Below are 24,958 nucleotides of genomic sequence, written 5' to 3' on the forward strand. Positions count from 1 at the left end.
TCTGTTTCAAATTAAATACCTTTATACGCGCAAAAGCTATAGCTAAAATTGGCGCTATAAATAATGATGTGTACTTTGGTGGGAAAGCAGGATACCATGCATTACATCTGTACTTATTCGTTTTGCCCAATTATTTGCAACCACAGCACGGCGATTTTATAAGTGCACCACGTATTATAGTAAGCGTTTCCAGAAATGTTAATCCTGCAATGTTTATTTGCGACGTACTTGAAATGTTTCGAATGACTTTGCTTCGTATATTTATTGAATATTTTTCACAATAGACGCGCGAACTTAACAAACTCGTAACACTGCACCAAGACCGAAATTGCAGTTACCAGGACTGAGCACGGTTGGTCAGCAGGTCCGTACAGCCATATACAGCCGCTGCATGGCGGGGGGGGGGGGGGTATTATGCAAGCGTCTACCTAGATTAGAGCGCTTAAAGCGGGCAAATTTGATTTAGCAATAAGTTTGCAGTCCACGTGTACTTATCACAACGTTTACAAGGGCTTTGCAACAAAAATAACATTCGATCATTAGCGGTATCTTTCACACCCTTGTACACTGACTGTCACAGCTGTCCCCGATTCGTCGTCGGCGCGAAGTCGATCGACGGGGTAGACAAGCTGGTTGGTCGTTCCGTACGCAAGCGAGCACAGTGAAAAGAGTCAGAGTCGGGAGTAAACCAAAAAAAACAAGATATTTATCGGCTGATAAATATACACAAGTCAATAAAATAAAATAATAAAAAAACACAAGACACACTAACACACCTGAACTTAATATATCACAATGATGAAGACAATACGAACAATTAACAGTAGATATCAAAATGAAACAGTGCGAGGATCAAATATACAAGAATAACACTTAACAGTAATTGACTAAAGCAAAGTTCCAATGAAAACAAAAAGAAACAAACGATGTCATACGCGTGGCCGGGCAGCAGCAGCAAGTCCATAAACCATGAAGTCGACGCACAAAGCTTTCCCGAAGAATGCTGGTGGCCGATCTTGTCGAGGTGGATGCGAATTGCTGGGCTGGGTTTCCCGGGAGTCTAGATTGGACGTCTTCTCTCAAGCAGGTTGAGCTAACTTCAGGCGAACTACCGTGAGCTTCGTTGCAGACGCTGGTTTGACGTCTCGTACGTCAACAAGTTCCTCGGAGTTCCGACGTGGCCAGGCGGCCCAGGCGATACTGGACGGCACTAGCCCCCCAACGGCTTCTCAGCAGCGCATAGGTTCAGCTTCTAGACTAATCAGCAGGGCCCAAAACATGCGCTTAAATAGCCTCTCCTTTCCCTAGTTCCCTAGGTAGGGAAACTGCCGCTATGTAGCGTTCTCCGAATTCAGCTCTCTTAGCTCCCAACAATCTTGGTCGCGCCCTTTCACCATGGACGAAGAACCGCAGATTATCCTCTCTCCCAATGTCAAGGGCCAAGGTCGAGCCCGGCACTACCACGTGGCCGTACACGCACACCTCGGGGTCCGTAATCGGCGTGTCGCGTCTGGAATCGAGATGGCAGCCCGAGCGGCCACGACGCTTTTGACGCCCGTAATTCGGCGTGTCGATGTCGAATGCATTATACGCTGCACAGTCAGGAGCCCACGTTTTTGACGCTCGTAATTCGGCGTGTCGTTAATCAGCGTCCAAAACATTCGAAAATATGCCGCTCCGTGACACTGACTCTATTTTGTCTGCTTTGGATGTGTTATTAGGTGCTGTTTACAAAATTGTGATATCGCTTAGTCTTGCTTTGTCGCAGAGTTGTAAACTTGATACTTAGCAATTTTCGAGATTCTTTCAAAAGACAGCACCGACGTTAAATCAACATCTGCTTCCAGCACATACTTGATTTTACAATTTATTTAAAATGCGAAAAAAAAAACACATCGAAATCGGTGTGAAATCGACATGGCCGAGAATGTCGATTTCACCTTTCCTATGTATCCGGAGCCAACGCTGTAAGCATTCCTGTTTCAGTGCGGGCGCTCTACTCGAGCGCGTTTCCGGAGTTTTCTTTCTCCGTGCTATCGAAAGGCTAACTGCGCCGCGACTGTCAGACATGGAAGGGGGATGAGATTGGAATGTTCTACCTTCCCCCATGCCCGACGGCCCTGGCTGCATAGCGCCTCTTCCTCTTCACAACCACTCTCTCTCGAGCCTCCAACTATCACGTGACCGAAAGCCACGAGAGAGGGCGTTGCGTTGGTTGCGTGAGCTCAACCTCGCTTTGCCGTTCTCTCTCCCGACCTGCCATTCCAATCTTTCCCCCTTTCACATTTCACGGCGGGAAGCGGCACCTGTTGCTCGGGCAAGTCGGTTCGCGCCTTTGTTTTCGGCTTAGAACACTCGCAGAGCGTGCTCTCCATTTTGTGTTTTCGATGCGTTAACCAAGGACCCTTGTGACCCTCGGAGTATGCGGCGTTGCTTCTTTGACTCGGAAAGTGGACCCTGCCTCATCGATACCGACAAAAAAAGTGAGTACCGCACGAAAGTGCCTTATTTCTGAGAATTGTTACCCCAAAATGTCCTTTGTATGGGCATTCCACGTTTGCGTGATACGCTAGAAAGGTATACTGTGAGCTTGCCGCGGTGTTAAATTAAACGTTGGTACATGTTTTTCACAGATAAAATACTGATTGCTTTTTCCACATGGCTAATAGCTATTTCATGACGCGTATTCGTGTTTTTCTCGGTGATCCTGACAACGGGCGAGATATAGTGCTACGCTGACAAATTTATATCCTAATTATATTCCAGTCATATGTCATTATATGAAAAGGAACGCGAACAGCGGAGCGCGTGGCCGAAGCATAACTGAAGGCACTGGGGGCGTGCTCCACCACTGGAACAGCTGGCGCCACCGTCGACCTGACGTGTAATGCGGGATCACGTCGGGACAGCGGCCGCGTCGTCTGCTTCGGAAGCGCCGAAGCGAGCTGAATACGAAAGTTTAGGCCCACCTGCGATACGGTTTTGCATTAGTGGGTTAGTTTTCCCCTTTCGGGTGCCTGCTTGAGAGCACTTGAAAGCACTCTAATAGGTAGTGGCGGCTGCCTTTCAAGGCGTCCGGCATGGTAGGCTATTTCTCGTTACCACAGTGCCGGACGCGTACGCAATGGAGCCCGGTGTCAGCCTTCACACGTACCCTCAAGCCAAGAAGCTGTGTGTAGCTTGGATTGCGAAACTTAAAACCGGCAAGCAGCCATCGGCTACAACTCGGGTGTGTAGAAAGCACTCCCGCGAGGAAGATTTCTGCTATGGCTTTGGGGCTGCGATGTTGGGTGAGTAGTAGAACGCGCGCACTGAGAAGACCGCCTGCACTCGCTACCCGGGTAATGTCATGAAGATTTGGTCTATGAACTTGTTTATGCTAGATACTGGCATGTGCACCAGAACGGAAAGGGAACGGTAAGAAGCACATTCAAAAAAGGCATGGTATATGGTCATGTTTGTGTCATAAACATACAGTGCGAGGCAACTCCAGAAATAACGATATTGAAATGTCCAAGAATTTAATAGAAAAGAAAAACAAATGATTGAATCGTGGCGATGGCGCATCACGAGTCGCCGTATAGCGTCGAAGTCCCTAGTTATAACGAAATTATTGTTGAATAGCTCTGATAGCGTCTACGCAACAATGGTTGCTTGTGTACTGTCAAATGTTCATATGCTGCGGCTTAAAGTTCACGGCACGGTGCGAAAACGCGCTCGCAGTGAAAGCGAAACATTGTGCGCGGGCATGCATGCAGACGCGCAGTCGGTCGCTGAGAACCCGTGCGATCGCTGCATTGAGGCTTCATCTGTTATTCTACATTTGGTTACTCGGACAGCACACTATAAGAACAAATTTCACATAGCTTTCAGCGATTGCCTACCTTTCACGAAAGAAGCTGGCTGGAGGGACTCCATCGCGTCGCGAGCGCTTACAATGGGCTTTCACTGCACGTATTCGGTAAAGAGATACCGCCTGTAAACTATTTGTCCAAGGTTATTATTTTGACAGTAAGTAACTTCCCTCGTTTGGAGAGTACTTACAGAAATGGCCAGGAGGGCTCCTGCGAGGTGTTTTTAATTAGCGCCGACAGCCAAACCTATGAGGAGCGCGCCGCGTTATCCCTCAAACTCCGTGAGCGAGTTGCTTCCGACAGATGGCGACTCCGTCACTCCTCACCCCGAATAGAGCCCGCCGCCCAGTCCTCACTATTGGCAGGCGCGCACGTCCGGTTTGATCGCGCTGTGCGATGATGCACCCCCTATACTACGATAGTGACAAGGAAAGCTTATCATCTGCCAGGCATGCCTAACACTCGTTTTAACTGTGTCAGACAGTGTTTAACAGTGTCCGTGTTTATCTGCTTTAACAGATAATTTTACCTTCTACAGCGCTAAGATCATAGATATTTGGGAATTGTTTCTGCATTATACAGGGTGAGGCAAAAATATGTTAACTATAAATGCGTGTTTTTTTTTTATTTTTGAAGAATAAACCATGGCGTGCCGATATTCCATTCAGGAACAGCTGCCTGGATGGAGGTCTTTCAGTCCTCAAGCATCGTGCAAGAAAAATGCACGGCCTGCACCGGACAGGATGCACCATCGCGTCTGATAATTAGCAGCATCTACGAGAAGTTTGTAAGGACGGAGTCCGTTCAAGATGATTGCAAGGCAAAGAGTGGTAGCAAGTGATCTGTCCGAACTGAAGAGAATATCATCCTTGTCCAGGGAGCGGTGACAACCAGCCCAACCAAATCCGCACCGAATTTCTCCAGAGACTGACATTTCTGAAAGGTCAATGATTATAATTTTACACCGTGATTTAAGAATGAAGCCATACCACTTGCGGATTGTGCAGCAGCTCACAAACGCGGACGAGTAAGCACGTGTGAATGCTGTACGAATTACCTTGGAAATGGTGCAGATGGAGCCTGACATTACGTTCATGTTTTCTGACGAAGCAACATTCCACATCAGCGGTCGTGTGAATAAACACAGCTCTGTCATATGGGCGACCGAGCCCCCGCAGGAAGTACGCGAGCATGCGGAATTCCCCCAAGGTGAATGTTTTGTGTGCAGTGTGGAAACTTGTAGTCATTGAACCCTCGTTTTTCAAGAACAGACTGTGAGGGGAGAGAATTACCTTGTGTGGTAGGAGGACGCCAGTGTAATGTTTGCGCTCGGTGTGGGGGGCCGAGAGAGGAAATGCGCGGGCTTTTCCGTGCTTTTGTTCGGCGTGCGGGGCTGAAAAAAGCGGTAGTGCGCGTGGCTGGTGCGCGTGCCGTGAGAGACCATCTGGAACGACGGGGCAGCCAACCTGACAGAGCGGGCAGTGAAGCGAGATGGTGCGGACCGAACGCCAGCCCACGTCCCGGCATCCCGGTCCTGTACTGCAAACCGGGTGCCGCCCCGGCTTCTACCACCGTCGTGAGTCCTGCTGAGCTGGGCTTCGTCGCCGCTCACACGACCGCTGCCGTGCTGCCAGGCTCGGGCTACGTGCCAGAGCCATGGTCCTGTTCTTCAAACCGGGCGTCGTCCTGGCTTTCACCCCACTGCTGTGCGGGGCTTCGTCCTGGCTTTCACCCCACCGCTACGCAGCCGAGCTCGGGCTACGTCCCAAAGCTAACGCTCCGGAACCGGGCTACGTCCTAGTGCCACCCTGAACTTAAACCGCCGCCCGTACTCACCGCCGTCGGAGCCAAGTCCGCCGAGCCATCGCCACGAGGCCGGAACTCCTAATTGGCATTGTGAGTGCTCGAGCGGGACAGTTACCCAAGTTTATCTGTACAGTTTATGTGTTCCCGTATTCGTCTCATGTGCCGTTTCGTGTCATAAAGACGTTTCTTTGTGTCTCTGCGTGCCTTCTTGTGCGTCTGGCTGACCTGCGCCCACACAGTTGGCCACACCTTGCCACGCTCAGCATGTTCATGGAAGAGAACGCGCCAGTTGCCATTCTCCAGCCAGGGTACTTTCAGCAAGACGGCACCCCTGCCCTTTACAGTCAGATGGTTCGGAATTACCTGAAGGACACGTTCGGTAAACGTTGAATTGGCAGAGGTGGTCCTCTCCCATGGCCAGCGCGTTCACGAAACCTGACGCCTTGTGATTTTTAGTTGTGAAGCATAGTCAAGAATCGTGTTTATGCCAGCAAACCTAGCAACTTGGACGACCTGAAGCACCTCATCACTCAGGTCATCGCTGATATCCCTGCCCACATGGCCCAGTGGGCGTCACAATCAACAATGCCCAGACTCCATAAGTGCATTGAGCGCGATGGGTGCCAAATTAAAACCCTGTAACCATATCCCTGCCTTGTAATTTCACGTGAGTGAACATTATTGTTAGCATCTTTTCGCATCACCCTGTATATTAGAATATTCCATCTATTTCTTGGACAATCACCCGTATTCGGTAGTAGCCACCTACTTGATAGGAAACAACGTCAACAGGTAGCCTGACAAGAACTAGCTATCTTATCTTCATTGCAGAGCAATACACAAATATTTATAACCAGTGCGAGAATAGCAGAAAGTTGAGTTGTACATCGGTATCGACAACAGAATAGGCTGAACACAACGCGAATACGAACAAAACGTGCCATGAAGGTACAGGAACAGAAACAATGCTTTGCGCTCCGTTTACATATAGTTCACGTTTCTGTGCGTCTCGCGCAAAAATGTGGCACAGGAGAACAATATATTAACCCTCCACTGCAGTCAGTTCGTTTCATAACTAAACAATCGGCCCGTTTAGCCCACAGCGAAGAGCCGCCATGTACTGTACATTGCAATGCGCACTGCCGACCACCCATCCACGCTAACGCGGTGACGGTGCTGCCACCTATAGCCCGATCTCGCGATCGATTTTCGGCACCCTATTCTAAAAGTTAAGGATCGCACAAAGAGCGGTGGAAAGAAAAATGTTAGGCTTAACGATAAGAGAACGGAAAAGAGCGCTGTGGATCAGAGAGCAAACGGGGATAGCGGATATTCTACGTGACAAAAGAAAGAAATGGAGCTGGACAGGCCATGTAATGCGAAGGATAGATAACCCTATATTTTTGTGAATGTATTGACATATGTATTCCAACTATTCTGTAAGTAATAATTTTTGATCGTACTCTCCCACCTTACACAATGCCTCTAGGAGCCTGCAAATTATATTTAAATAAATAAATAAATAAATAAATAAATAAATAGGTCGCTTTCTTTCTGTAGTGTATGCAAGTAGGCAACTAAGACAGTGGTCGTCAATCACTTACCCTGAAGTGCCGGCCGTAAATAGAAGATCAGCGTTTGTGGGGCCAAGCCCGTGGGAAGCCGGAGACCGTGCAGTGCTCTTGTGAAGAATGCCACCGCGAGGTGATCAAATTCGGTGACCGTAAGGTACCACTCAGCCTCAGTGACGCAAGGGATTCTTTAGGCGATAACTTTCTGGAATCCGGCGTGTAGTTTTAAGGGTACAGCATCACCGTGCGTGCCTGATCATCATCAATGTGATACTCAGTTTTATGCTCATAATGAAAATTACGCAATATTAACGTCGAGATGAGAGGAAATTTTTGTTGGCCAAATGCGAAATAATACAGGTAGCCCATGCGAATTGCGTCTCCTGGTGAAGAAGCGAGGGAACTTGTACTTCATTATCTTTATCGGGTGACCGCTTTTTCACCGACTAAAAACTTTACAAATTATCGCTCGGCGTAACAAGGGCCTGCATGTAGCGTAAGTTTCTCGAATGTTCTGTGAATGGTTCTGTCTGTTGTCACACAACCTTGTGCAATCTGATTTTATGTGCGAAGCGAATTGTGTAGTATCTTCTGTTTTTCTGGGCACTTGCATCCACCCAATAAAGAGTTAGTTTTGTGATTCACAGTTTTGGTACTGTGTTTTTCGCCGTCACTACAACGTGACATTAAAAACGTAATCGCAAGAAGCTGTGGATCTCTTGCGACGTTTTGGGGTTATTGATAGTCGCAAGCTCCTGCAAGCCTCTGTGAGTCTGGAGAGATACCTTATTGTAACGTGAAAAACGAGAAAAAGCGTTTGACGATCGCTGAAGCAGGCATTTATTGGAATTTAGCATTTTTTTCCCCTGGCCGTAGAGTGTACACTGTACACAAGAAACATTCAGCCTCTGAGAGCAGCTGGCATGCCTGTTCCCTTGACAAAGGAACAGCGTCAGAGGCAGGGACAATTATTCAGCAGACGGTTCCCCACGTCACACTCTTGACTATCCAGACCAAGGGCCTGAAGAGGAGGCGCTCGTGTAGCGAGAGGAGTAGGGAGAGGAGCCACCAATGATGCGGTACTGCGGGCCAGCGGGGAGAGGGTTCGCATTGTAGACCGCGTCGGCACTGGCTCCAGGGGCGGTTCCGGGCTCGTTGGTGTCAATCTTTGCGCGGAATCCGCCGGCATCAGCGATGTACTTCACCTGGCGGAAGATGCCGTTGGCGTCCGAGTAGCCGTACATGCCCGTCTTGGTGTTGGAGGCGTCGCCCTGTTCTTTCTGGTAGGACTTGGTGCCGTACTGGTCAACGTTGTCGTAGCCGAAGCTGTACGGTTGCGGTGGCTGCGTTGAGAGATTGCAGTGAGTGTGATATTTATGTTTTAGCACAACGGCGACGTGAATAACAATAGCATTTATATCTAACGTGTCATTTCTGCACCGAACCAGCTCAAACAGCTTTTTTCAAGCTTGAAGACCTTCCTTCTAGCTGGATATCTTGTGGAAAAACAAATGTATTCCTCCGCAGTGTAATTATTTTAACCCAGCATATAGAATTCTGTATCGGTACATATAACCAACTACTACATATCGAAAGCTAGCAGCAACTATAAATCTATATTGAGCTTGCAGTTTGATTACAACACTTCAAAATAAATATGATTCTAATGCGAAACAGCAGGCAACAAATATCGGGAGACACAGACGTCACGACTTTCGCTCTTGCTTGTGTTCGATTAAGTACACTTACGATAAAACATATCAAGCTTCGAATATATATTACCACATTAGAGAATGGCTAGCGCCAGTGGCTGATAATAGCCGGGAATCTTGAACACTTTCTATAACTTCACCGCAATACACCAGTGTACCTAAATGAGCAGCGCTTTCAAAAATTATATTTGAAACGAACGATCAACAAGTTTTCGTTTGTAACGTCACAAGCGTACTTCCTTTAATAGGGTACGCATTTAAGACAATAAGCGTTGCACTATAGCAGTGCTTTGGTCCTGACAAATGTTGTAACGCAGCAATAAGTGCCGACTAAGTGCCGCAAATGCATAAGCAAGTACGACAAAGGAAGTACGTTCACTTCCTCACACGAAACTTTGTAACTGATGCAGAGTGATCTCTATTTGAACAAACTGTTGAACCGCGTTCACATTTCATTTGTTTCAAACTTAAGGCGAAGCGTTCACACGTGCTTTGTAGCAGTAATAACAAGTAGTAGAGCTCCGGAGATCACGGAATACACTTCTGCCACCGCTGCTTGTCTACGTCTTCCATATGCTGACATTTACATCTTTTTTCGCTTCGTTTAGGATGTGACGATGCCTGTAATATTACTCAAATGCACATATTAATTGCTCATAAGGAATTGTTATTGTTTTCGTGACGGGAGCGCGCATGAGTTTGGAAGCGCTACGATTTGTAGAATTTTATCTTCGGTGCTTCTCTTGTCACTTGTGTTGCAGGAGACCCATTAAAATATATATATTTCTTTAATTTTCAACTAGACATCAAGTGGTAGTCCTCACATATTGAAGAAAACGCATGGATACAAAGTTACACTACATGACTAATGACCAGCTTCATGTCGTCTCCGTTTTTTAATACACAATTGCCAGTCGAAGTCACATAATTTTATGTCATTCAGTCAAGACTGCACTTTAGACGCAACTAGGGCACATCACTTCCCGATCAGTATCGTTATATAGATTATCAAGCGATTTACCCTTCGCGTAGAATCTGCATCTATACTCAACGTATTCTAGTTCTGGTAAGCTAACAGCGAATAAGCAACTATGCATTCATTAAAAATTCATTCGTAAGTTATATGTGTCTGGCGGTACTTACGTAATACTGTTCTTGCCGTGCGAATGTGCCGGCGTAGGCAGGGCCACCAAAGGCGCCACCAAGTCCGCCACCAAATCCGCCACCAACTCCTCCAAATCCAAACTGACCGCCGCCGAGAGTGGTGGAGATCATGGAAAGCGCGAGCACCTGTGAACAAAGCACGCAGTATCCCACATGATGTTACTGTGCTGTGGTTTGACCCATGCATCCTCATAAGTCCCTTGTACAATACACTCCACATTGCCTTCAACATTTTTTTTTACGCCGTTCTCGCGCAGCCCTTTAGCGGCGTGGATCAAACAGCGCTAAGCTATAGTTCCTTTCGCCATTTCCATATGCTGTACGAAAATATGTTCTATATGCGTCAATCGCTATTGTAATTATCACTTGGCTGTATTTAAGCGGTGGATAGCCAGCCGGCACGGCCTTATCTGCCGAAGTAAATTTTCATATGTTCCATAGGGTGTACGCGCACTCTTCTAGCCAAATATGCGGTTGGTCTGTGTCCTTGTATAATAAGGTAAAAATATATTTCTCGTTTTCTGTTACGAAGAAAAGGTAGCGCGAAAATTGGTGTATTGTCATCAGGAGCAGACTGCGGTGAAATATGCCGTCTCAATCCCACAAAACTAAAATAAATGTTACAGGCCTGCGCTTGAAACACAGCAGTCACAGAGTAAGCCGGAGGAGCGCCTTCCTAGTACATGTCCTGACCCCTGGTGGAATACAACGCAAGCGCAATGCAAAGTTTGCACGTATCTACGCTACGCGGAGCGCATCGGTCATCGCGTATAAGGTCAAGGGGCTTTAAAGCTGGCGCCGCAGTCTGCGTGACGTAATATGAAGGATGACGTGGTCACAGCGGCCGCGTCGGGTGCTTAAACACCGCCGAAGCGAGCTTAAAACGAATGTTTAAAGTCCCACCTACGCTCCGGTTCTCATTAATTGGGGAGGTTTTCCGCTTTGAGTTTCTGCTTGACAACACTTGAAAACATTATAAGAGGGAGTGGCTGCCTTTGAAGGCGCCCAATATGGTAAGCTACTGCTCAGCGCCGCAGTGCGGCCGGACGTATGCAACCAGCCCGCGGTGTCGGCCTTCACGCGTACCCGCAGGACAAGAACCTGCGCGGAGCTTGGATCGAAAAACTTAGAACCGTCAAGGAGCTATCGGCTACAACTGGGGTGAGCAGCAAGCACTTCAGCGAGGGAGGTTTCTGCTACGGCGTCTAGGCTGTGATGTTCGGTGAGTAGCAGAAAACGCGCACTGAGAAGCTGGCCCACGCGCACGGCCCGGTTAATCTCATGAAGGTTTGGTCTATGAACTTGTTTATTCTAGATACTGGCAAGTCCCCCAGAATGGAAAGGGAACGGTAAAAGAAGCACGTTATAAAGGCATCAAACATAGTCATGTTTGTGTAGCACCAAACAACGAATCTACTGCGTTAAGAAAAAAGATGCAGCGGGAAATTCTTCGCTGAGAAGCCTTGAGAGAAGTTCAGAAATAATGATATTGAAATGTCCAAGAATTTAGAAAAAAAAAACGATTGAATCGTCTTGATGGCACCTCACACGTCGCTGTAGGCGTTGTAGCCCCTAGTTAAAACGAAATTATTTTTCAACAGCTCTGATAGCGTCCACGAAACTATGGTTGCTTGTGTGTTATGATATGCTCATATGCTGCCGCCTACAGCTCACGGCATAGTGTGAAAACGCTCTCAGAGCGAAATCCAAACATTGTGCGTGGAGATACATGCACACTCACAGTCGCTGCGAACCCGTGCGATCGTTGCATTGATGCTTCATTCTGTTATGCTGCATTTGGCTGTAGACTTAGGCGACGGCGTGATGTAGTCATGGGGGGGATTGAGTAGTCTTCTTACCTGAGCGAGGACAACGGCTGCAGAACACATGGTGACTGGGAGTATGGGTAAACCTTTCTCACACTAAGACGTGCACGCAGAAATCTGCAGACGCTTGCTTTCCAGACGTGCTACTACGTCTACTTTATCGTTCGCACAGCGTACACGTCAGTGTGTAAGGCACTGACAGTTGTGACTGGCGCACAGTGCCACTGCCCAGCGTTTTATACTGCCATTTGTTCGTCGCAAGATGGCGCTCGCTTACGTGTGGCCTCCTTGACACTCGAGCCTCACGTTTCCTGTTGTTGTTTTGTTGCTGCTGCTGTCTTCACGGGCGCAGTGGATTTCACCACGGCGCTACGTCTCGCTTCGTTCTGACACGGAGTCGAAAAAAAAAACCTAATGGTTATTGCGCGTAGCAAGACCCACACAGACACAAAAGAAGATCAAGGTCAACCGCATTCGCAGCGTTGTTGACAGTTTATAATATAATCTTCTGTTATCTGAAGACGTACAACAGAAATAATATAGAAGTTGGTAGCGAGAGTAAAATTAAATATATGATATGTGAGAGATTTCCGTACATCAGATAAGGAGCTTTCGTTTATTTTTGAAAGTGAGATACTACTGTTCTATTGTAAAAAATGTCAAAAACCACATGCAATTCGTAGTCACGATATCTGTAATGACAGTGGAGCCACATCCTCAATGTAACCACCGTGCGAAATTCCAACTGCGGAATGCGCTGACCTGTAAAATACATAGCAGCGTTTGGGGTGTCTTTTGCGTTCATCCCAAATGGCATATAGATATTCAGTTGGCATAATGACATTGAGTCTTATCGAGAAGGTTATTTTCAATTGTTGTCTGCGTATGCACTATAGCTCAAGTTCTGCCATCACAACACGCTGAACATTTACGAGCGCTTCTGAATAATAATAATAACAAGTACATCACTGTTGTCCACAAAGTCAACTTACATGAGCTTACGGATGACAAAATAGATCTGGTGTAGTAGACTCCGTTGTCAATACATAAGAGGTCAAGGCATAATATTAGAAAGAACAAAAATTGTCAGGATAACACTTACGAAAAATATACAAAGAGTGCTTCACACCCTAGGAAGGTCACATTCGCACGTAAACGTCGCTAGCAAAAGGAGCCTTTTTCAATTTCACGTAACGCCAAAGGATTGTAGTGTGCTAATATACGTAGCTTCTATTCGTCACATATTTCAAAGGTACAGAGAGTGGAGCGCGTGCTCCCACGAACGCTGACGGAGTGTGATTGCGCTCTGACAAAAACGCTTGTGGAAGCCGTTTTCTGGGACCAAACATGGAACCTACGGACAGGACCTGATTCGTCAACTTCCAAGGAACCAGGAGACACAAGACTTGTGAGTGTTCACCCAATATTTACTGTGAAATCGAACTCGAACTGTTCTGACCACAACGGGCAGGCAGCTGAGGCTGGAACGCGGCACCGGCGGCGTACGTGCCGAGTGTCGCGATGTCATGCGTGCGGGGCTCGAGCGAGGCTGCAAATACAACGACGACGTTGAAAACAACATCATCGAAGGCGCCTGAGCCCAAAACGGACTCTGAGCGTGATGGAATGGATTATCAAGAAGAAGGGGATCCCAGTGCGGGCATTTTGGTGACCGCGGGTCCTTCGACTGCATCGAATGGCAGAGAACCGAACAAAACACAAGAAGACGGAGACTCGCACACTGTATTAACACTTCGCCAAAGGAAAGAGCAAGCGAAACAGAAGAAGAATCAAACAAAGGGATCGGGTCAGGTCAGCGGAGAGCTGCGAGCAGCGTATCAGACCGCAGGAACCAGTCCCTTCACTACGAAGACACCGATCTACAAGAAGCTGCCGCCGCTACCCAAAGAACATTTTATAGTGATTGTCAGACCAAACAAAGGACTTGCCATAAGGAATTTCACCAGCCCCCAACTAGCCGAAGCCGTTACCAAAGCGAGCGGAGGCCAGGTCAGTGGTGAAAAATTTCTCTTACGCCGAAAGCCAGGATCTAATATCTTTATAATATCGACACCGGAGCAAGAAATGGCGGAAAAGGTCAGAAAACTAACTTAGATCAGCCTCAACGGCGAGGTGCACGATATAAATGCTTACGTAGCAACCGCAGAAGGAACGCTCAAAGGTGTTATACACGGACTGCAACCAAAGACGGACCCCGTGGAGCTGAAAAACAACTTACGAATAAGAACTCAAGGAGTAGAAATCATCTACGCAAGAATGCTCGGGGAATCAAAGACAGCCGTTATTACATCTTATGGCGATATTCTTCCCAGGCAAGTGTATTTTAAGGGGGCTGAGTTGACCTGCTTGCCTTACAAAAATACAATCAAAACATGTAAAATGTGTTGCCAAATAGGGCATAGGACCGACGTCTGTCCGAACCCCAGCCTTCCTGTATGCCACGGATGCGGGATACAAGAGCCCCACCCCAACCATGACTGTGCCTCAAAATGCGCATCATGCGGAGGAGACCATCTAACAGGAGCAAAAGAATGCGCTAAAGGACTAAAACCATCGTAACCAATCGCAAACAAACAAAAACACGGGCGCTCAAAAACCTCGCGAAAACATAGATGGTTCGTGACGGACGACACCGTATCGGAGGACGACATGTGGCCAAGGCTACCAGGCAGAACCTCACGAACAAGATCTCCATCGCCGGAGGGACACCAATCCAGATCAAGTTCCAGATCAAGGTCAAGACAAAGACCTGACATAGACTACAAGAATCAACCCAAATCAAGATCCAACTCAAAATCAAGACCAAGCATCAGTGCAAACGAACAAACTCTTTTCCCTTACCGAAACCACATTCCCAGGATCCAGAAGGCCGGTGCCGCAGGGAGACACATGCCCGGGCAGGGAGAGGAGGACAAGGGTACCAGGGTGAGTTGGGCGGAGGTGGCAAAATCGCAGGCGCCCATAACATCCAATATAGTATACCAAAGAGTGATAGCGGAAAACCGCGCACTCAACGAGAGCTTGTCTAAGCTCAAAAAGGAGATCGCGTCTCTTAAACAACTATTAGGCAACACAGCAATCGCGAACTCTTCCACAACGGGTGGTGCGGAGAGTAACACAGCAGAGCCTAAAACAAATTCAACACAGCAAATGTTGCAACAATTAGTTCAACAGCTGCAGGAAGTACAAAACTTCCAACAACAGATGTTTAATGAATTTCAAAATCTTAAAACTTACGTGGACGAATCCATCAACAATCTGCGGCAAATGAAAAGGAAAAGAGCCGGGGATAACCCCGGGACTGCACAACCGCGAAAATCAAAAAAATGTAGTAGCCTCCGACTCCTCCGATAATGAATTATCGACACCACATGGCCAATAGATCACGGGTATTAGAGGAAAACATCGAAATTTGGCACTGGAACTGCCGCACCTACCAAAAGAGGGCAGCAGCCCTGCAACAATTCATTAATACATCGTTAACCCGGCCAGATATTATCTCCCTCGAAGAGGTTGTAAATAAGCCGGTAAAGCTACGGGATTACTATATACATATCAGGACCCCAAGCATTCGAAAGTAGCGACATTGGTGAGAAAGAACATCGAAACTAGTATTCATGAGCCCCTTTAAGGCTCAACTCATCACCAAATTAATGAAATTCAAACAAAAAAGAGGGGGAAACCTAAATTTTTCATTGTTAATATATACCGCCCCCCCCCCCAAAGAAACCGGCACAGATTTTGAGAACATCATTGAATTAACAATTGGTAAAATGAATCACAAAGATAAATAAATTGTTGCCGGTGACTTCAATGCACCCCACTCGCACTAGGGATACGTAAGGGATTCGACAAAGGGCACCAGGCTGGTGCAGGTCGCGAACAAAATCGACCTAAAACTATAAACGCTGCCGCTAGCGCCTACTAGACTGGGGAGCAGTGTGAGTTTAGACACTTACCCCTATCTGTCGCTTACCAAAAAACATAGAGGCAGCGTCTTGGAAGAACCTAGATGAAACACTAGGCAGTGACCATTATATTGTCAGTCTATCAACCTCGTCACCAAAAATCCGCAGACAGCTTGGAACAGCCAACATAACCGATTGGGAAAAATTTAGAAAGTATCTCTTCGCAGAAGGGCAGATAGAAGAAATCAACCAGTTGTCGGAAGACGTGCGAAAAGCATAATCGACTAACTCCAAAAGCATCACTCTGACGATGGAACACCATGCTGTAGGCTCACATTTATTACACTTATGGGACTGCCGAAGAGGTCTCACAAAACGCTGGAAGCGTCAAAGGCTTAACAGAAAACTCAGAGCAAGAACAGAGGTAATTGCACAAGACGCAAATGATTACGCGCAGAAACTAGAAACAGAAAATTGTCTGCAGCTCAGTGATTCCCTAAGGGGAAACCTCGGCACAAAGAAAACCTGGAACATACTTAGAAGTATGTTAGACCCAGCAGCACCAAAACCAGAATCGTCACGCGCCCTTGCAACCATAGTGGGAGAATTCTAGGGCACAGAAGGCGAACTCATAGCAAAACTGAAGGAAAGATACATAGGGGAACTAATTATTCAGTCATACTCGAAAGCATACGATGGGCCCCCGAATGAAATTTTGGACGCCCTCATAACGGAAGCAGAGCTTTTCGCAGCAACCCAGACAGCTAAGAAAAATAGAGCGCCTGGGACGGATCGGTTAACTAATGCAATGCTACGGAACATAAATCATGAACAAATTAAGAAACTGAATACTTCAACAGAGAGGTATGGCCAACCAGGAAAATTCCAGAACAGTGGAAAGAGTCAGAAATAATTTTGATACATAAACACGGCAAGGCTCGTAACATTCAAAACCTCAGGCCGATCTCACTCACGTCTTGCCTGGGAAAACGTTTTGAGCGAGTCATCCACACAAGACTTAGAAACTATATCGAAGACAATAACCTCTTGTCAAACTATATGTATGGCTTCAGGCCACACTTATCGACACAAGATGTATTCCTAAGACTGAAGGAAGAGGTACTGAGCCACATTCCAACAGGTAGTGAACATTTACTAGCGGCCCTAGACCTCAAAAGCAAATTCGATACCATCGTGCACGAACTAATCTTGAAAGAACTTGAGAAAACCAGGTGCGGTGAAAGGACTTACAATTATATCAAATTTTTCTTGGGGAATAGAACTGCCGCTATCGGCATAGGAGAAGCTCGATCCGGCTCTTTCAATATGCCAAATAAGGGCACACCACAAGGTGCCATCCTCTCACCCCTACTGTTCAACTTGGGGATGAATAATCTAGCCCATAGGCTGGAAAATTGTCCAAATCTGCATTTTGCCCTTTATGCAGATGGCATTACTCTTTGGGTGACAAAAGGCTCAATCGCAACAAAAGATCAAGTTCTTCAAAGCGCCATAAACATAGTGCGCGATTTCGCCACTGAGAACGGAATGAAATGTGCTCCTGAAAAATCAGAATGCATTACGGTACACGGAAAATATCACAACAAAACGGAAAAGGCTGAACTGAAGCTTGGAGACTCGACACTTAAAGAATCCCAAAAAGTGAGGATTTTAGGGCTGTGGATACAACACAATACTAGAGCAGACCATAGCCTAAACACTCTAAAGAATTCAGTAAAACAAATCACGCGAATGATAGCAAGAATTACGCGGAACGGGAGAGGACTAAGCGAATCAGACGCATTAAGACTAGTTCAAGCTTTTGCAATAAGCAGAATTACCTACAGCCTCCCGTATCACGAGCTTAACCGTAAAGAGACAGAGCGGGCAGACATCCTATTACGCACGGCGTATAAGTCCGCCCTGGGTCTACCACTGGGGACATCCACGGAGAGACTTGAGGCTCTTTGGGTGTGCAAGACATTTGAACAACGTAAAGCAATGACAATGGTCACACAACGAGAACGCCTTAATATGTCACAGGCGGGCAGGAGGGTCCTAGAAGAGCTGGGATACCCGATCAACCCACAATACTGCAGCAGCGAACTAGTGGACATAACGAGGGAGATGCGAGAAAAACTAAAGATCTCCCCCATCCCCCAAAAAATGACCCCAAAATATCATGCAGGCAGGCGTAATGCCCGAACCAAACAATTAGAAAACGATTCGGCAATAACCCCGACACAATATACACAGACGCAGCGCGGAACATTAAGGGACCCGTTATCGTGGCTGCTTCGGGACCTTCCGGTATTCCAAGAACCATAAAAACAGCTTCAGTCCGCACAGCCTGCACCAGCACAGCGGAGGCGGCTGCAGTGGCCTTGGCAATAAAGACACGGGAGGCAGAAGACAGACCCGCCTACGTCCTTATGGACTCCCAGGCGGCCTGCCGACACTTCCTCCACGGAAGAATCCCTAGGATTGCCCTTAATGTCCTGGGCGATCGACTAAGACAAGAACATCACATTGTATGGTGTCTGGGGCATGTTGGTGTCACTGGTAACACAGGGGCAGACGCTCTTGCTCGCAAGACTTCAATCCGAGCAAGGAATGACACCCCAATCGGAAACAACAATAAATACTGTGATGTCTTAGAACATCAACGTCGTTCTCGCCAACAACTCGCCGCGCCAAACCCGCAATTAACAGTGGAGGAGGTTCGGCTATACAGAAAAATCCAGACAAACACCTGCCCACATCTGGGGCGATGGCATGCCATCTGGCCAACCAGATATGCCAGTCAATGCCCTATGTATGGGGGGAGGCCATCCTTGCCCCATGTGACATGGGAGTGCCCATCACGACCCCAAAATTCAAATTCACCCCATTTAGCACAAAATTCCTTTAGGGAGCCTTGGGCAGCCATTCTCGCCCGGACTGACCTGGAGACTCAATTGAGCCTCCTCGACCAGGCACGGCGCGTGGTGGTGGCCACTGGAGTCTTGGACTAAGGACCCACCCTCCGGCCCCCTTAACCCTATTTTTCCTAAATAAAGTTATTTCTCTCTCTCTCAAAGGTACAAGCAAGAAAGATAGCGTGCAGAAATTCCTTAAATTGCAATTTGAGCGACGCACACCATTTATTTATGATATGTTTATTCTAAACATATTCAATTAAGACCGGCTACCATAAAAGAGGCAATAATGAGCAGTAGAATTTAGTACAGCTTTTATTGCAATGTATAATACGTTTACACTCGTGGTAACACGTATTCTTGTTTTTCCTTATGTAGGTTTTTGGCAACCGGTGTGTTAAAGTCATTTTTAGTTGTGTTGTTGAAAATATAACCAATCGAAAAAAGTTCTGTAATCCCTGCTTCATACTTCTTCACTGTCGGTGTGCTTTGCACCATAGTGTGCCAGGCAATATACAATACTTTTCGCTATTCTGTAAATAATTTTAGGAAAATTTGTTTTCCTACTTGAGCAGCATCCACATACTTGAATGTCCTAACGGGTTACACTTTCACCTAGAAGTATAACACATTACAGCTGGTCCTTGACATTGTCTGACATTTGACATTGTCTGATTCTTTCGTAGCCAGAAATTTTTTTGGAGAGAGAGAGAGAGAAAAAAAATTATTTTTCATGAGGTGGTGCGACTTCCTCGTAGGGTGGAGCATCCTCATAATGCCATAACAAAATTCAATGTAGCGATATTTGGTTAAAACGTGGGCATTATAATGTTCCTAGAAAAGATGTTTACTCTTGAAAGTAATCTGCGAAGCGGACAGAGTGCTTATAGCTTCGTGCGCGCTGTGTTCTCGCCGCTTAGTTCGCGTTGAAGCCAGAGGCAGCACGAAGGTCAATGCGCTCGTTGCTGCAGCCGCGCTTTCTCACTCCAGTGTTTTGAGAGCAAGTGTGCGCGGTGATTGCGTTAGATGCGTTTATGTTTGCTAGCGCGCGCGTGAAACCATGCTTATTCATTTCGTTAGTAGTCGAATGTTTACAAGTTTACACGGCCGACAGAACGACAATCCTTACTTCGTATAGGAAGGAGGACGCTGCGAGCGTCGAAGTGAGTGGACTCACTCACATCGGTTCCGTCATCTAATGACCACCACAGCGGCCAAAATCATCGGACCACCACGGAATATGACGCAGAGGCATCGGAAGACGGCAAGAACTCGCTGATACCAAGATTTTGGCAAGGCAAGTCCTGGTTTTGCCAAAATTTCCATCTTTCACCCGACCACGCTGAACCGCCACGCCAGCACTGCCGACTGGAGGGAAACGCGGCGCCCCGAGAGCCCGTACGGGGTGTAACCGCTACGAGGTGAAGAGAAAATCATCGGACAAATTCCCGGACCACCCAGTGACCGAAAATTACTAGGTGAGATTACCCAATAGTCTCACCCAGTAATTTTCGGTCACTGGATGAGATTACCCAGTAATCTCAGCCACTCTATTCAATATCGCCATGATTTTCCTGGCCAGAAAACTCCAAGACATCCAGGGTATCAGACATGCTTTTTACGCGGATGACATCACGATATGGACAACCAAGAGCTCCTAGGCCGATAAGAATGAACAGCTCCAAACAGCAGCCCCTACAATAGAGCAATATGCCCGCCAAAGAGGACTCCAGTGCTCACCCGACAAATCTGAAATCATAAGAATATCGACAGGGAAAGGAAACCGAGCGGTACCCACGGACCCAAACCAACTCATAGAAGTCAAAATGAATGGAGGCAAATAACCGAGAAAACGACTGTACGGATTCTAGGGATGTGGCTCCATCCAATCACAGATGTCAACATACCCTAGCCTTCCTAAAAAAACGGCCCGACAAATCGCCCGAATGATAGTGCCAGTCACAAATAGAAGAAGGGGCATGAAGGAGGGAGACACACTCTGCCTAGTAAGGAGCCTAGGAGTCAGCAGGGTAATATACAGCCTGCCCTACTACAACCTAACTAAAGCGGAAAAGGAAAAAGCAGATGTAATCATAAAAACGGCATACAAAACTGCCTTACGCCTACCAAAGAACACTCCAAATGAGAAACTTCTGGCCCTAGGGCTTCATAACACCTTTCAAGAACTAGCCTAAGCTGAACTCATCTCGCATAAAAACCGGCTCCTCCAAACACCCACAGGCAGGAGCATACTTGACAGACTTGGTTACAATGCCCAACCCCAAGCCACAAACAAAAATAAGAAATACCGCACACCATCAGAAACCGGTACCAGGTAACCCTGCTTCCCAAAAACATGGACCCGAACCTCCACCCCGGCAGGAGGCAGGCTAGGGCCCAATACATCGAAAGGAAATTCGGCTTTATGAATCCAGTACAATTTACCGACGCCGCACTCTACACAGGCAACGCTAAGAAAGCAGTAGCAGAAGTGACTGACTGCAGAGCAACAATAACCTCCAGCGGGTTGATATCCCCCAGCTCCATCACGGAAGCGGGAAAGTCGCCATCACATTCGCCATCCACGAGGGAAGGAAATCAATGAAATTGCTGACAATCCTAACAGATTCGCAAACAGCATGCAGGAATTTCTAAAGAAGAAGGGTTGGTATGAACACACACCGAATTCTCACCAAACTCGAAGAAGAATGCCACAGAGAATTTATCCAAACGATTACATGGATGCCGGGACACGAAGGTATCACAGGGAATCTACATGCGGATAGAGCAGCCCGAGGATACGCTCACTACCGGGTCCTCAACACATCCGCTGTAGAGGACATAACGCCCATCGATCCCGAATACTCAAATATATTAAACTACTATAGAGGGAATCGTATGCTCTACCCACCATCCCACAGAAAAATAAAGACTGAACAGGCCACCGATCTGCGTAGGCTAGAAACAGGCACCTTCGTCAGCTTACATAAGCTACACAAGATACACCCCTCAACCTTTAGAGACATATGCCCATGGTGCAGGTCAACACCAACCCTGTACCACATAACATGGGAGTGTACATCACACAACATAGAACCTCACATACCAAATCCAAATCGAGATCAGTGGCAGGCACTGCTGGACATCTCTCACGTATAGGACCAAATCCTCCTGGTCAGAAGAGCTAACTGGCTTGCGGAAGGCAACGGAGCCCTGAAATAGAGGGCCCGACCATAAATAGGCCTCGCATGAGGCAAGCTGAATAATTTATTTTACAATAAAGTTATACCCCTATTCATTTTCTTTTAATTGGATTGAGCCTGCGATACTTTGCTGGTGCGGGCGTCCCTCATTTTCATTTAGGTTCTTTTCCTTATTTCAAGGGATTTAAATATAAGCCATGGGAAGTACAAAGATAGTACGTACTCCCGAAGAAGAAGCGGCGATTCGAGAAGCGAGTCTTGCTTCTTTATGAGAGCGGCAACGGCAGCGACGAGCACATCCAGGATGGGCCTCTTGTGTTGTAGTTTGAGGTACAGTAGCGGCACCTGGTGGCGGCGAGAAAAGTTATCTGGGTAGTACCAGCTTGGGCAGTATTGAGCCCTGGCTCTGGCGAAGCACATTTCTAAGACGAGTTTTGCGTTGATTCGCGCTTTTTGCTGCCTTGTTGCGAGTGCGAAAAGGTCGTAACTTCGCACAGACCACGCCGACCAGGCTACGAGCTCGCCGCAGCCTAGATTTACGAAAACGGACTCTCCGTGTGCAGTGGGACGTAATGCTGGAAGCAGACGGAATCGGCGACGCCGATCCGGAGAGACCTAGCTCAGCCGCGAAAAAGCCTCACCGTCGTTTAGAGCTGCGTCGTGGGCTGCCACGAGCAAGAAGGCCTGAATCCCAACGTCAGATTACACCGTTTTCCTTCAAGGTCTCACGCAGCGGAGCGTCGGGCGCGTTGGATAACCACTACCCCTACAACGAGCAGCACAGTTTCGACAGTTAAATGTGCTCATCCTTGACTTCAAGCCAGCACGTTGAGGAAGCGCAGTAAAGCAGTATTGATTACAGCACATCAATGTTCGAGCGCTGTCATTAAGAGCTACATCAAGTGAGCAGCGCACGAGCTCGCGCTGCAGCGTGCACGTACTACGTTACTGCGAACTCATATGCATTGCATCAGTTATTTACCAGTTGCTAAAGAGACAGATGGCCACTACTACACCGCAGGCATAACTACTTGTCTAGCGACATGCAGTCAGCAAAGATTGCAGGACGCCCGCCGTTTCGTGGCATGCTGAATGGCCGCTGCCTTCGCGACGCGTACGATCGTGCGCTCGAGCAGTTCGTACATCGAGGCATGCTGAAAGACCGATGCCGTCGCGGCGCGTACCGTCGTGCGCTCGAGCAGTTTCGTACACATGTCTGCTTATTGCTGCTGTGAATTCATTTATAGTAAGCGTTTCCTCGCGTTTGTGCGCCTGAATATTGCAGCGTGTATACACCTTACCTGAAGTTCAACTTCGTACGCGACTCGCTTCACTTGGGATTGACACCAAGCTAAAACTTCGCCGCTTATTTCTTGAATGGCGTACACGTATTCGGCTTTGCATAATTTCTTTCCTTTACGCAGCTTGCCACCCCTGAAAAAATCTTCGGTTCCCGATATTCGCTGCAGGCCGTGGTACAACACAACCGAAAGTGGCGGGTCCATATTGTAAACGCGCTTTACGAAGCAGACGACCGAGCTTGGTACTACCCAGTTCAGGGCAGAAGGCGCGCTTTAGCACCATTTTCGAAGTGCCCCCTAGGCAAAGCAGGCGCTCCATACGCGGCCAGAGAAAGGGAGAAGGAGAGACAGCGGCGACAAGATCCCAAGTAAAGGGACCGTGAACATGAGTCCACTTCTGCGCGTATAGGGCTCTACGCCAGGATCCAGCCTACCGGGAAGGTAGGGTGAGGCATACTTAACCGAGACTTGGAATTCGAGGGTGCAGGTCAACGGGTACACTTGCGTGTGCACTGAAGACAATTAAGTGCGAATTTCGGGCGGAGCTAGCGTGCATGTCAATGCCCCAGAGTGGGTATGTGCCACTACCACCAAGGCTCTACATCTACAGCGTGTATGTGAAGAATCACCTCGAATTGGCTGTCGAAGGGATCGAGTTCAACCTAGCTACAGCCAAGTTCAATCTTGCTACAGCCAAGCTAACACTATCAAAGTGGCCAGCTTCGCTGTGTCCTAAGCCTTGCGCGGCCGAGTGCAAGCTTTCGCCTTTTTTATGATCACGGAAGCGGAGCGAAGGCAAAACTCTCTTTTCTTTTCGTGGAACTAAAATACAAAATAATCATTTCATCCAATGCAACCCTTATCAGTGGAAGACGATTACGAGGTTGCAAAACAATCCGCCCAACGTGGGGATGGAATCCACACGCTGAGGTTAAGAGTCTCATGTTCTACCGACTGAGCTATCCGGGCTCGCGCTCCCTCGGATTCTTACATCCATTTTTGTGATCACGCTAGCTGAGCGACGGCAAAACTTTTTTTTATTATTATTAAACCGTATTCCTAGCGTTTTTACCGTATCTACCATTTCAATATTGCAGTGTTAGACTTTATTACTGTTCTCTCTATATATAAAGAACTCTGACGTACTATCAGGATGAAAAGAAACACGAACAGCGGAGCGCGTGGCCGAAGCATAACGGAAGGTGTTGGAGGTGAGCTCCACCATTGGAAAAGCTGGCGCCACCGTCGGCGAGGCGTGGTGTCAGGGATCACCGCGTCGTCTGCTACGGAAGCGCCGAAGCGAGCTGAAAACGAAAGTTTGGTTCCACCTGCGCTACGGTTTTGAATTAGTGGGGATGTTTTCCCCTTTCGGGTGCCTGCTTGACAGCACTTGAAAGTAGAGCACTGCACGGGCTCGGGCTTACCCGAAAGCCCGAGCCCGGCCCGACCCGTGGGCCGCGCCGTGCGGGGTAGGGCAGTTTTGTCACGGGCTCGGGCTGGGCTCGGGCACGGCATCTGCTTTTTGACCCGGACCCGGCCCGGGCTCCGGTATTTTGACGCGGGCCCGGGCCGGGCTCGGACTTTCTGGTGGTGTGCGTGCAACGTGCAGCCAGTTATCCTCACACGTCTCGACTCGGACAAACCTGTTGCCCCGGCGCAGCTGGAAGCTAGCAG

The 24,958-nt window shown here is 47.7% G+C and overlaps 1 protein-coding gene across 1 annotated transcript in view; it reads right to left on the bottom strand.

Moving 5' to 3' along the window:
* Window positions 1-8,235: 8,235 nt before the first annotated feature.
* Window positions 8,236-24,958, bottom strand: part of LOC119440110 (cuticle protein 10.9) — a 31,140-nt gene continuing 14,417 nt past the window's right edge. The window contains exon 3 of the mRNA XM_049662758.1: window positions 8,236-8,574. Within this exon, the coding sequence (XP_049518715.1) occupies window positions 8,236-8,574 (339 nt within the window). The remainder of the gene's footprint in view (window positions 8,575-24,958) is intronic.

This window comes from Dermacentor silvarum, chromosome 2 (assembly GCF_013339745.2).
Source record: "Dermacentor silvarum isolate Dsil-2018 chromosome 2, BIME_Dsil_1.4, whole genome shotgun sequence".
NCBI classification, from domain to species: Eukaryota; Metazoa; Arthropoda; class Arachnida; order Ixodida; family Ixodidae; genus Dermacentor; species Dermacentor silvarum.